Source organism: Podarcis liolepis (assembly GCF_965112155.1).
Source record: "Podarcis liolepis genome assembly, chromosome: 1".
Classification (NCBI taxonomy): Eukaryota; Metazoa; Chordata; class Lepidosauria; order Squamata; family Lacertidae; genus Podarcis; species Podarcis liolepis.
In genome coordinates, this window is record NC_139554.1 from 99,000,429 (window position 1) to 99,014,879 (window position 14,451).

The 14,451-nt window shown below is 39.8% G+C and overlaps 1 protein-coding gene and 1 long non-coding RNA gene across 4 annotated transcripts in view; one reads left to right on the plus strand and one right to left on the minus strand.

The window, feature by feature from the left end:
• LRP1B (LDL receptor related protein 1B) overlaps nucleotides 1–14,451 on the minus strand; it is a 742,760-nt gene that overhangs the window by 530,099 nt on the left and 198,210 nt on the right. For 2 of the 3 annotated variants that reach the window (XM_083492761.1, XM_083492763.1), the window contains exon 2: nucleotides 5,330–5,449. The exons of the other annotated variant lie outside the window; for it this stretch is intronic. In XM_083492761.1, coding sequence (XP_083348887.1) covers nucleotides 5,330–5,449 — 120 coding nt within the window. The remainder of the gene's footprint in view (nucleotides 1–5,329; nucleotides 5,450–14,451) is intronic. 3 annotated transcript variants of the gene reach the window in all.
• Nucleotides 5,894–12,675, plus strand: LOC310703362. The gene is made up of 3 exons (XR_014524095.1): nucleotides 5,894–5,980; nucleotides 10,720–10,977; nucleotides 12,497–12,675. It is a non-coding gene; the product is annotated as an uncharacterized lncRNA (long non-coding RNA).

The window sequence follows — 14,451 nt, forward strand, 5'->3', positions numbered from 1 at the left end:
GATTTCCCACACAAGGTCTCTTTCCCCTATGTAGCTGTAGAAGTCCATAGTCTCTTAGCTATATTGTAATGAAGTGGCCCTAGTTTACCCTACATGTGGTGTCTTGCCTTTATGGTTCCAATCCCTTAGTGCCATTTCTCCTGGCCAACAAGTCCTATAGTCACAATTCTTTCTGCAAAGTTTCCTTGTCTCTGGGTTTGCAACCAAAAGCCAGCTTTTGCTCCTCAGAAAGGCAATTTTGATCTACAGTTAAGGAAAGGTGGTAGACTTAGAACTTGTCTTTAAAAGGCACCAGGAACCTCAATTGCTGTACTACAAAACATCATGTTTCTGTTTTAAATTCCTGTAACATTTATCCTGTCTATACTTCAGATAAGATGTGAGTTAAAACTGTCTTGCCAAAACAATAATGCTTACATAAAATTTGTCCTGTGCCTTTTCTCCTAGTATTAAATTTTGGCACTGGAGCCCTGAAGAAATGTATGTGCTCCATTTCCAGAGTTCCCTTTTTCCTTTATGGACCATCTGTTACCAAAACATATGATAGCAGTTTTTGGGACTGTCAAAACAGTCCCTGTCCCCCCCCCCAATAGAAACAAAAACCCCACCCTCTCTAGAATGTAAGGCTAAAACACCAAAAAAGCTACTGCCCCTTTGGGCCAAGTTAAACAATGTACCTAGTGGAATATTTTAGTAAAAGTACCCATCAGATTGGACATAGATTTGTGGATGGAAAATAACAATGCTGTTCAGCCACTTGACATTTCAGATGATTATTGGTGAGTCTTCCAACTCAAAATCTGACAGCGTCTGCCCACAAAGGCAAATATTTGTCATTCAGCAAAAGCCAATATCAGAGGCAAGGAAGCTAGCAAAGCAAGCACAAATGTGAAATGTTACTTGGAGTGATAGTGAAGAAGGAAACTTACATTTAGCTATTACACATTATTGCTGAATATGTAATGGGTAGATGAAATGTTTATACAGAAATGTTATTTCTTAATATTCTTCCAAGATGTAGAAAAAAATATTTCTATGAATAAAAATGGGAAGAAAGATCATGGCAATGTTCTAGACACTTTGTGTCCTGTCGCGAAATAAGGCAAGAAACAGTTATGTACACACTGGAATAATTACTCACTGGCAAGAGTGCTTGCTCAGACAATTAATTTTATGTAAATACTGCAACATTCCTGTGATCATGCACACTTACAGCTCAGTGCTAAGATTTAGATTAATCTGTCAGTGAAACTGAAAAATGCCATGAGCCAAATCCTCTGTTAGTTCCATTAACTTCACAGCATTGATGCCAGTGTGCACCAGATGAGGGTCTGGCCTCTCCATTGATTCAGGTGCCCAGCCAAGCTGGTTGGATTTGAACATTGAAATGCTTTAATTCACAAGCAAGCTACAGGCCTAGATGGAATTATAATGTGGTGGTTCTTAATTTGAAAACCCGAATATATAGAAAATATAATGCAATTGTTTCTAAACCAATTGGATTTGAAAGAGCAGCAAAACACTGAATTAAATATGAAGCAGGAGATCAAATCTTTTTATCCAATACAACAACAGCAGGTGACATCACTGAAATCAGAAAAAAAGCTGCTAAAGTTAACACAATGGATCAATTTAGTTTTGTATCTAAAAACAACAGCTTGCATGTTCGTGTAGGGTTATAGAAGAGCTAGTATCCTGTAGCTTTCCCTTCTGTGGACAAACAGCAATGTACCAGATTCATTGCATACTGGCTTTCAGGGGAGGAGATGCCAGTTCAAACTCAACCTATGAAACAGAGTTATGAATTGTAAAGCACTTCACAGCGCAATGTAGCTAAAAATTTCACTTTTGCTTGTCATCCATAAGCAATGCGTTATTGGCTAGTGTTCAAAAGTGTGGGTGAATGTGTCGACAACAGAATGCTGACAAACAGTGCAGCTTCTGATGCTAAAATTTAAGTTCAGCCTGGAGACAAGGTGACGAGGTAGGCAGTGACCTCAGAAGGATGTTTGAAAAGATGAAAAGGGAGGAAAGACTGGAGCGGAAGCAAGAAAGGAGGGACAAAGGAAAGGGTTTTGGTGAAAACATCACACAAGCCCTAAATGTAGGACTATGTACTCTTGCCATGAAGAAGGGAAGGGAGAAAGAGGGGCTAACAGCTGAGAAACTGAATGTAAGGCATATATCAGAGGCAGGTGGTTGAAGGAGTAGTAAATATGTGTGACAGCACAAACGTGAAAGAAAGCGGAGCAGAAGAGTCCATATGAGAAAGAATAAGCCAAGGCAAAGGAATGGGGTGGGGGCAGGGGGTGATAGTTATTAATCTTTTAGTAGACTGAGAATGCTTCTATTTACCTTTTCAATTTATTTTTATATTTGTGTACTTCCATTAAGGCCAGAAAAGCCCTCCCAGGCAGCTAAGAACAACAATAATAAAAAACATAACATAAAAAAATTAAAAATACAACACAGATACATAAATTGTTAAGTAAAAGACAACAGGATAAAACAACACAAACCCAGACCAGCAATCCTCAGAATCCACAGACCAATTCCAGACTGCTAAGAGGTTTTGCAAGAGGCTTTCAAGTGCATACTAAGAATTTAGGTTTGCAAAATTAAAATGGATTAAGCACCCTAAAAAAAGAAACAGACTCTTTGAAGTTAGCAAAGTGACAGGGAAATGTATTCAAATGTGCGAGAAGAAAAAAATAACTAATGAAAAAAAATGTATAAACACCCCATAATCAAATTGTGATGAATGCAGGATGAATGTCCATTGTTTTATAACCTCTGTGCAAACAAATCAAAGTGAATACTCAATAAAGTCCAGATATAATCTTATCCCTGTATAAGTATTGTACAAGTAAATCAGGATAAGGATTCAATAAACATGTCAACTGGAAGAGCCCATAATATAACATACTAAGCAGTGGCAGTTTAAAAATCCAGCCCAACATCATTAATTTGAAGCAAGTTGAAAAGGTATTTAAGGCCTAATTTAAAACAGGGGAGAAAACACTATATCCCCTGGGGGAGAGCTCCACAAAGGAAAGTATGCTTTCGAATGTTGGGAACTGTTACTGCAGTGAACACCTAAATGTAGATCTTCAACCAGATAGACAACAGAGAAGTATCAAAAGCAAACGGCTACTAGAAACATGGAAACTTGCAGTAAAAATAATAAAAATCCTTAAATACTGAACAAGAAACCAGCCTGCTACCAGCAGGATTGCCTAGTGTCTCTATTGTCTCCCTAACTGTTCAGCTCTTCACTGACTTTTAGCCTTTTTCTTTCTGGTCAGCTAAAGCACATGGTGCAGAGAAAAGAAAGCTCCTGTTGTCATCCGCTACAAGAGAAGTGCTATTCTAGGAAGATACGTCTATTGCTCCCAAGGGGTAAAGGCAGCCTATATACACACTGCACCAGTCCCTTTTTAAAAAAACGGATTTGAAAAAGAAAAAAAAAATCAAAGGAGTTTTTATGAGAAGAATCCCAGTAAAGCAAATTGCATTTTTTAAAGGACTACAGATAACACATTGCAGTATACATTAATTTCTAGTGGCTAAGAATTCGGCCTTCAGACTGGAATGGCACTGGGGTGTCAGCACTTGAGTAATAGCTGCCTCATGCCAAGTGGTGGCTTTAAAAGGATGGTGTCCCCCACAGCAATGTCCCCACCTGGCAACTCCCAGTTGGACTCTAAATTCTCCAACCAAGGTAAACAGGGGAGCTCAACTGGCAAATCCCAGCCCTCTCCCTGCGACTCCAAGAGTGGGAGCCACACACCAAAAGTGCTCCCAGGACAAGGAGGAAGCATGGGGCTGAAGAACGTGGCTGGCAATGGTTCAAAAGGGGAAGGAAAGAGAGAGGAGCATTTCAGCGGACTCATTTGAACAAAGAGATGCTGGGACTCCCAGTGATGAATCTGAAATCAAAGATCTGTGGGTATTAGTTTACATGGGTCTTCGTTTTCTTATTCAGTAGAGTCTTCCCAGCTCAGATCCAGGGCTTACTTCCAAGGTGACAGGATGAGTATTTGGTGCTCATGCCACATTCAGGTACGTATTTGGTTGAGTGGGAAGCAGATGCCTCCCCTGAGATAAAAATAGGCACATCATTTAAGATGGACAAACTCTACTGAATAGGAAAATCAGAAACCATTAATACAGATTTAAGTGCTGCATGTGTTAATAAAAAAGGCTAAAATATAGGCCCAAATTCAGCACAAGAAAATTGACACCTACCAACCTCGAGAATAGATGGCTGACTTGGAAACACCCTTTTGCTTCAGCCCTACATTCGCTGAATCATATCCTACCGTTTTAATAATCAGATTGCTCTGATCATCATTAACTAGTCTGGCTACTTATGAAGATTAATAAAGAGTTGGATGTGGATGGTGTTCACCCCTGCCCGCCCCCCAAAAAATTGGGCAATGTATTTCCTGCCTTGCCTGCCATCACTACCATGATATGTAGTGTCAGCTACAAAAAGTCAAATCTCCCACTGGTCTTGAGTAAAATCAGACCATTTATTGCTCTTGAGTAAAATCAGACCATATAAATATTATCTTTGAAATGTCTTCATTCTTTCTTCTTATTGAAAATAGAATTCTGTATCACCTTCACCTGATGCATGACACTTTTTGTGTATATATCTTGTGGTCTTTGACTTCCTGTCCCCCTCCTCTGCCCTCCAAACTCACCTCAACACTTCATAATCCAATTTTATTACTAGCTACTCTTACATGAAATGATTATCTTGAGGACATGGATCAGAATTCCTCATTTTGTTCTTAGTTCTAAAAACAAGGGAATGTGAAGATACAGAGATTTAGTCTAATCTCAAGAGTGCTGAGGAGAAGCCTGCACTCAAATAGCTCTCAGGCATAGAGAAAACAAGATTTTTTTATGATGATGATTAAACATGTTTTATTAAAGCTTTCCCTGACATTTTTCATACTTCACTTCTTTCACCTATCACTTTCTTTTTCATTTTCTCCCTTTCCATTTTCCTTTGAGGTGTCCATATTCCTCCTACTTTTGTTGCAAATGACATTTGGTATACTATTATTTTCTCTCTCCCTTTTGCTTCTGCCCTCTGTAGCTAATCTACTAGGTCAGAAAGGAAATACGGAACATATGCTTGGATGAGATTGTTCATTATAAAGTGAGACACGAACAAAACACCTCTCTGTTCTTTCAGTGCGCGTTTCTACAAAAAGTCTATACATCATGAAGAATCCACCTTTTATAACTAAACGAAACCATCAGAAATGTCACAGTTCAAAGTAAAACTAGGAACTCGCAATTCACTTTTACTTACAGACATCTAGTGACTCATCAGAATCATCAGGGCAATCAGGTTCTCCATCACAGAGCCAGTTTTGAGATACACAGGTCCTGTGATCATGGCAAAGAAACTCGCCTACGTCACATAAATATTCTGTAAACAAAACAAAAGTGAATAATGAAATGGTTTATGGATGATTGAAAATAAAAATATGGCAAATAAAAAAGTAAAAAAAAAAGAAATAAATGACAAGCTAATGAAAGGAGGCTTTTAAGCAAATATGCAAAAAATGCATAACACATAAAATGCATTTGTTGTTCACCCTTTCACCCAATACATAAAACACTACACCTACATTTAAAAGGCATATTATCAGATGCATTACACAAATCCTCACAGTGTATAGATTATATGCTGAAATTGTCATTCCGCATAAGAATTCATTATGATGGTTTATTTACTATCACCCACACATAAACACTGAGGGGAAAGGCCTTGTGTGCAACACCTGTGGGAACCATTTCCCCCTCAACTTCGTCCTGGCACTGCCTCCTCAGGTGAGTTTTGTGGTTGCCTAGCGACTGTTAAAGACATACACTTTCCCCCAGAAGCTGCTAGTGGGGAAATTCAGTTGACAGAATCACTGGCTGTCAACTATGGGATGATAAATTCCCACCATTACCTGTAAGTATCTCCTGGGGTTCTTCCCCGTGTTCACAGGAGTGATGACTCTCTGATGCTGGAGGCAGCATATAACCATGACTAGTGGCCATCGATATACTAGGGCCTAGTCTACACCTGCGGCAGAACGAGGCGGCCTAAAGCTGAGGTGTAAAACGGACTGCACCAAGTCAGCTTACAGGTGGTGCATTCCTCCCCTGTGTACATATGCTGCTACTGAGTAGCCAGCAACACCCCACACAAATACACATCTACTAGCTAATGGTGCTTTTGCTCATTCCCTAGTGGTGAGCCTACAAAGATACCCAACATCCATAGATAGCTCTCCCCTCACTCACTCAAATTTCTCAGTGGTTGCAGCTACTTCCTGTGTTCTATTCTACCTCACCTGCTTCAGGTAATAGGGGAATTACTTTATTGGAATGTTCTATTACATTAAATAGTTGGGGGGGATTCAAAAACAAAGGGCAAATTTAGCTACATTCTTTCTGCCTGATGTGCTAGTTCTCTGTTCGCAGAAAGCTTTTTTTTTTAACTAAATGGGGGAGTGTTTAAAGTAGCATTTATCCCCTTTCCAAGTCTGAGAAGGTTAAACTACCTATGTATTTTACAGCTCTTCCCCCACTCAGTCATCTTTACTCAAGATAATATATTTCCTTTTAGGAAGGCTTTTCCTGTCTTTGTTGTTGTTGTTGTTTGTTTGTTTAAAAACATTGTCCCTTTGAAATATTTTTAGGGTGTGTATGTGTCTGGGATTGCTTATGTCTCTCGCTTTGTGCACATTGTGGATGTGGTGTTAAATTGCTAGAAGTGTTCTTTGTCTTTTGTATATTTTATATTGTCAGTCAGGATTGTAGTGGTTTAGGTTTTCATGAGACTGAGAAACAGGATAAAAATGCCAGTAAATAACTACATTTAAACTTAAATCATGTGCCAACAGTTTCCCCCTAAACTTAATTACCTTTGCTATGCTTGTCTCATAATTATCTCATATCACAAAGTGATATGTTTAGTTTTTCAATAATAAATTGCTATTATGTGCTTGGGCACTACCTGCATGAATGATGCTCAACAAACTGGACCTAATGGAAAGTCTATTTGTCACAGTATTTGATTCAAATGGCTCCTTCAGACAAGGTGTTTTTGAGCATCCATCCTGCTTTACTTGCACAAAACTTACACAGAAGTGAGATTATAACCATCCTTATTGTTATTTTTTTCTGGTTCATCTGCAGGGTGGTTATACAATGATGAGCATTCACCCAGTACAGTGGTACCTCAGGTTACAAACACTTTGGGTTACAAACACTTCGGGTTACAAGCTCCACTAACCCGGAAGTAGTACCTCGGGTTGAGAACTTTGCCCCAGGATGAGAACGGAAATAGCGCACCAGTGGTGCAGCGAAAGCAGGACTCCCCATTAGCGAAAGCGCGCCTCAGGTTAATAACGGTTTCAGGTTAAGAACAGTTTTGGCTTAAGAATGGACCTCTGGAACGAATTAAGTTTGTAACCCAAGGTACCACTGTATTCACCCTGATTTGTGTGTGGGGTGTTTATACGTCTCCCCTTAGCCATTTGTTCATCCCACACTTTTCAATGCATTTCCCTGATACTTTCCAAACTGCAAAAAAGCCTATTATTTATAGTGGATTTGTTGCACTAGAACCCTTTAAATGCACACACCTAAAGTTCCAGTCTGTGCCTGCATATCTCCCACAAAATAGGAACAAGTCTAGAGGCACTCTTAGCTTTTACAGTGATTATTTTTGAGCCTGGAGGAATTTATTGCTTTGTTAGATAAGTTAAACAGTAAAAGAGACTAACAAAACTTAAAAACCTAAACAATTTAATAAGCTGTTGTGAAATACGCTGGGATTAATTGTTGTCTCAGACAACAGATCTGTATAGAATTGGTGTAATCAGGGCAGAGAATGCCTCTGGTGTGCTTGCTAAAGCAGTCTCAAAGCTTTAAAGAAACTGTTTATTGTTCCACAGTGTTAGGGACAGTTATATATTATCCCTCTAGGAACTAACAGTAGGAGGGGTAGTTTGTTGTAAGCACCCTATTTATTTTGTTTTGTATCCAAGTATACTATTTTCAAGGTCAGCTCCTGAAAACATTGGCGGTGGCATATTCAAATGAGTGAATTTCTTCCTTCAACGTAGATCAACCATTTGTATTATTAAGAATACCTAGTGTGCTATTTTCTTGACTCAGTGGAAAAGCTAAGTAATGTTTTGCATGTAAGCACATACAATAAAGCAACCTAGACTGCTGAGCAGCGGAGCGAATGTTGTTTTAAGCCATCTTGTCTTTGTAAAAGAATAAACTACTTGTTAATTAAACTGTGGGATTATGGATCCCATGGAGGAGGTTTGGTTTAAAGTAGTTCAAAACTCCTGCTTTATTGTACCACTGCTTAAATGTACACCTGAAACCAAAACAGAGAGCAATTGTAACCCCGGTTGTCATGTTTACTGAATAAAAATTGCTCAGTCTGCCTGGAGCCGACATAAAGCTACATGCAAACTGCAGTGGTATGCTACATTACATCTGCAAAGGCCTTTAATAGTAGTATTATACATCTTCCCAACATCCCTAAGAGGAAAATAGGAAGCTGCCATATACCGAGTCAAATGAATGGTCCATGTACCTCAGTACTGCCTACAAACGCTGGCAGTGACTCTCCAGGGTTTAAGGCAGGGTTCTTTCCCACCTCTACCTGGAGCTGCCAGAAATCAGAGTTGGCCCAGCAATAGACAGGGCAAGGATGCTGCTTCAGGTGGCAGAAGCCCCCCCCCCCCCAGGCGGCATGTCCATGGGTGCCCCACCTGCCCTTCCACCAATGGTGAAGTGCCACCACTATCAGCACCAATTTGGAGCAAGATTGTGTCTATTTTGGGTGAGGTCTCACCCAGAACCAGCACAATCTTGCCCCAGATTGGCACTGGTGGTTGTGCTGCTTTTCTGCAAGCAGCAGATGCAGTCAGGGCACATGGTGGTGGCAGAGCAGGTGGTGGCGGCAGGAGCAGGTAGGTGGTGGCAGCGGTAGCAGGCCAAAGCGGCACTTTCCATTTCGCCTCAATCGGCAAAACAGGACATGCCACCCCTGTAAGGAATTGAACCTAGGGCCATTGTAGGCTAAGCTACAGCCCTTCACCAACCAGCTTCAGGGGGAATTCAAACTAAAAACAAATAAGCAAGTCTTTTCTTTGTATAATGTTAGTTTCAAAGGTCAGTTCTGTTCCTTCGCAGGGATCATTGATTTGTATGAGCAGCTCTATACTGTAGGATCTTTTCAAATGACTATTTTTTTTAAAAAAATTATGTAATAAATGCACAGTTGTGATTGATTGATTGATTGATTGATTGATTGTATTCATTGGGACTGAGCCAGACTTATGCACAACAGCAGTCCTTCCTTAATAAGACTGAATAAATACAATTCTCTGCCTAGTTAGCACAACTTGGAAGCTGTATGTGGAATGCATTTATACGAGTGTCATGACCGTTTACTGAATCATGCTTATAACATCATCACTACCACTATTCTTCCCCCTCCCCCTTTTTGGGGAGGAAGGGGAGTGACTTTCTGAACAAGTTTAGCGTTTGAGCACTTCCCCTGGGTACCTTTGTATTTTCCAAAGTGAACTTTAAAAAATGTCTGGGGCTTGCTCTCCAAATGTAGCCGAATTTTTAACATATCAAGTTAATGACACTCATCTTCATACACACACACACACACACACACACACACACTTGATCTTAGCCAAAAGGCCGAGAAACCTTTTGACATCTCAGTTGAACAGAGATTATGCTCATGCAACTCTAATGCGATTGAATCCACTGGGCATGTTCTTCTATACTGCCTGTTGTACCGTGATACCCAAAGAGAGCTAATTTTACAGTTATTAAGGAAATTACCTGGCTGCTCAGAGGAAACTTATGTTAAATCCCTTCTTGCTGATAAAGATCTGGATAACATAAGACCTGTTGCAAAATTCTGTTTTATAGCAACAAGAACAAGACAGGAAGTGGTGAAAGTGATGGCCAGCAAATGAGTACCGATTTTCATCTCCGGAATACAGATTTTAGCTGAAGGAGTGTTATTTTTAATGCAAATCAGTTTATAGGAAATGTTTAATTACATCCACTTCATTATGTGGATGCAGCTTATGTTGTTGTTAACTTTGCTGTCTGGTATTTGACCGCAATAAAGATAACTAGATTGATTGATTGACTCATATTTAAAGTTACAAGCAAGAGGTTTCTTTTACTTGCAGGACAAAACTGGATGGACAATGCAAGGTGTCTATCCTACATTTTAAGGCCCAATTAGACATAACAACCTATGCATGACAAAGCACAGTCTTTCTCTGTCTTTTATTTTTTGTTTGTTTTTTATAAAAATCAGTCTTGCATCTTGATCCTATTTACTCTCAAGTGCAATTAATTAAATGGCACTTCATCCACATAAGTACACACACGATTGCAGCATCACTAGCTGCATTTGATGTTGATGGAGTAATCCAAGTTTCAGATCTGGGGAAAAGACATTTAGTTTGAAAGTGTATCTTCCAACTTATTTTTCTAAGAATATTAGAACAAGGATAGCTGAAGGACACAGAAGTCTCTGAACTATTAAGGTAGAGGCCTTTCTTCTCTGCTACATTTTATTATGTTTGATACTTTTATCTTTTCTTTTTTAAATAAAATACAGTTTTTCCTCCTTGATTTCAGCTGCCAGTCAAAATACATCATAACCAGACTAATGCCTGTAATAATGAACAAAAATGCATGACAGCAACCTATGAATAGCAACATAAATGTCTCAGTAAATGGAAGAACCAGCTAAGAAATATATGAAACCAGAGAACTGTCTTATCACCAATTTCAAGGATAATGAGAGGCACAGAAAAGGAGGAAAATATACCTTTGTTATGCAAGAAAGAAAGTCAAGGCGGAGGCAGAAATGCTTGCTGTCATTTCATTCAAAAAGTAGGGCTATATTTTTGTAATTGAGGTTATTGACTGTAGCATTTGTGGCATTCAAATAATTCAAAATGACTGAAGCAAGTCCAAATTAGTTCGAAGAGTCTTTGGGAGTCATTTGTGTCCCACTTGCTGAAAGAAGAGATTCGGCATTGAGGCACACTGGGTAGGGGAGATTCCTGTGACTTTCCTTATTTCCAGGACCCAATTTCACTTCTCATTTGTTCCCCTTTGCTAGTTCCACACTACTGTCATGACATCATGCTGTTATCTGCAGTACACATCACAACACTACCTGGTGCAATTCTATTTCAGCCACATGCTTTGTCTGCCTAGCAAGTGAAACTACAGTCAAAGCAAAAAAAGTTGACTTCCCTGGGGAATGGTGTCACACTAGTTGCAAGCTGCTTTATGGTTTGTAGACTTGTGCAGTATTTTGCCAGTCAAAATGCAACAAATATACAGTGTAAAATGGTACTCAAGTTGAAAGGTTTCCTCCAGATTATAAAAGAGACAGTTTGACCTGACTGCTGCCTTCTTGTTTTCAGAATATTATACACTCATACAATGAAGTGTGCCAAATAACTGCATGGCCTCAATCTAATTTATAGCCATTTTCAGCCGCACTGGAGTACTCAAAACAGTCCGCATTGGGTAGTACACTGATAGCAGGCTGTATAGAGCAGGGCAATTGTATGCTGCGGTAGAGTACTATAGCTGAGTTTTACAGGATGTGCTTTTGTGCAGAGGTGCCAACAAGAATATCTGGCCCCAGTATGTGTATCAGGCCCTCTGACTCACTCAACAAAAGAGCACACAGATTTGCACACGTTTTGTGCCTTATACAATTTTGTGTCCTCTTCTGCAGGTGGAGTAGAGGGTTCACACATATAACAAAATGTTGGACAGATAGAATGAGAACTGGTGTAGATTTCCCCACAATTCTATTTCCATCCCTGAAAATGCTTAAACTGCTGAATTTCAGCCTGCCACACAGCTGTTTGAGGCATAAACATGCTGCTTTCCACCAGTGCCAACCATGACCCAAAGCCTAGGCTGCAACCCAGCAGCCACTTACCTATGTAGGAGTAAGTCCTATTAAAGGCTGAAATTCAATGTTGCACTATGATGAAAGTTCCATCTGTGCAACCATTTCAGCTTGTCAAATGGAATAATCTCATATCGCCTCCTCACATGTGCTGCTGGTCTGGGAGTTCTCCTGCCCCCCCCATCCAAGAGCCAGTTTGGGGAAGCACAGGTGGTACAGGGAGGATGAAACCTTTATAGTCTATTTAAGAATAGCTGTATTCTATATCAGCTGCATTCTCAAGTGAGGCATTTTTAGCATCACTTACAAAGTGCTCTAAGATTAGCTTATTTCATATCGTTAAAGTGAATGCTGGCTGCAATCCTGCATACAGAAAGGCTGCTTAAGCTCTATTGATTTTGATAGAATTTAAGCAGCCTAAGTGTGCAGGACTACATCTGCCGCCTTTTCTTGACACCTCCTGCTTTCTCGTCTTAGATCATCCGTCTGTGCTCTTTTTGCTACCCAGCTCGATTGCTCCCAAAAAGTGAAAAGTCACAGACCATTGTGAAACAGTAGGAAGCACATGGTTCCAAGTCACCTTACTATGAGTCAATGAAAACTCCACACTTCAACTCTCCTATCTTGTACTTCCACTACATGGCGAAAGGTTGCACCTGGAGAAGCATGGGTAGAGTTCTGCTTTTGCAATGAAGCATACTCAAAATGGTGGCTCCTGTTGTCCCTCAAAGATCTACTCCTGAGGATAATGGCACTGGTCCACCCTGCGTGAAAAGAAGTGTCTCTCCAATGTATCTTATAATTAATCTGATATGCACACATGTACAAGCCTAAACCTATGAAGCTTTGTGTGCAAATGGAAAAGCAACTTGTCTTTAATATACTCCAGAATGTTTCTTTTCATAAAGGGACTCATAACTTAAAAGACATGCTATAGAAACATAGACTTAGATGGACTCTGCTCAGGAAAACCAAAAACGAGTGAACATTATCATCTTGTGCTAAAATAATTTAGGATTGCTGTAGATTCTTTGAGGGGCTGCAAAATTTACCTTTCTTTTATTATCCAATAGTTCATTTAGCGATTCAAAATGTGGCAGTTAACAGAGAGTCAGAATATGCTTTGAATGCAGGTGGCAATCAGTGTCAGCTAGCTAGGAAACAGTTGCCCTTTGAAAACATAAATTTTAACCCAATATGAGGCTAAGGGGTAAAGGTTGTTTGTCTTTGATCACATACTCTGTCTGAGGTCAAAGGTATTCTCTTGTGTTGTTAGTTGGTTGAATATAAATTAAGAAGAGGAGGTCAATAGGCCTTTTAAAAGAACAAAAGAAAATATTATTAAGCAGTTCTTCAGAAGGTATTTCAGTTCATAAGCATGTAAATGAGCCGAATTTGAATCCACAGTAAATTCTAAGTATAAAATAAATGAACTATTGCCATATTTTAATAGTTTGGAAATATTTTGCAGTATGTTCACTTCTAGAATGACACATTCTGGCTCCTATTACTTTCTCTGTCTTTCATGTCAATGCTCAGAGTTACTTCCAACTCAAAAGTTCTATACTCTACATCTTTCCTAATGCTTCAGTCACACTTCCTTCAGACCCTCTAGGTAATTGGTGTGCTGTCTTCAAAATGCTTCCAAACTCCATCTGCTCAGAGAGCTTGAGACCCCCAAAATCAAATTTTCCATATGCTAGCACTTTGTAAAGTAAACAAAACATAAATAGCATGGAAGGTTGTCTGTTCATCATAGTCTGGAATGTGCATATTAAGCGCTCTTTGGGGACTTTAAAGAACATTATTATCATTCCACTCAGCCAGAGGTAGCGACATAGGTTGCCTGGGTAATTAAGACAATTGCCAATACCTCCCCACATGTTGGGCTTCCATTCCACCTACTCTCAGACTTCATAACAGTTTATAGTCCATCAGTGTACAACTAAAGCAACTATAACCTGAGTTGACATACCATTAGGAACATAAGAAGCTGCCTTATCCAGGGTCAGAACATTCATCCATTTTGCTCAGTACTGTTCACACAGACTGGAAGCAGGACTCCAGGGTTTCAGGCAGTGAAAAATTCCCAGCCCTATCTGGAGATGCATACAGAAGGTCCCACATTCAATCCTCAGCATGGCAGATGCTCTACCACTGAGCTACGTCCTTTCCCATTGTTATTTGATGGACCTTTGCTGTTCCAGCTGTTTGAAATCTGAATATGGATTTTTGAAAATTAAAACTAATTCACCTCTATGTGTCCTTCCTTTGCAAATAGTTTCCTTATAGCTTTGCTCAGCCATTCACTTCCACACAATCCCAGAACACATAGAGCAGCAGAGCTGCTTGCATTTGTCCTGTTCCCACGAGCTCAAGCTCTGCCCTCCATGTATGCAGAGGGAAAGGTGAAGGGGGGAGAGCCAGTGTGG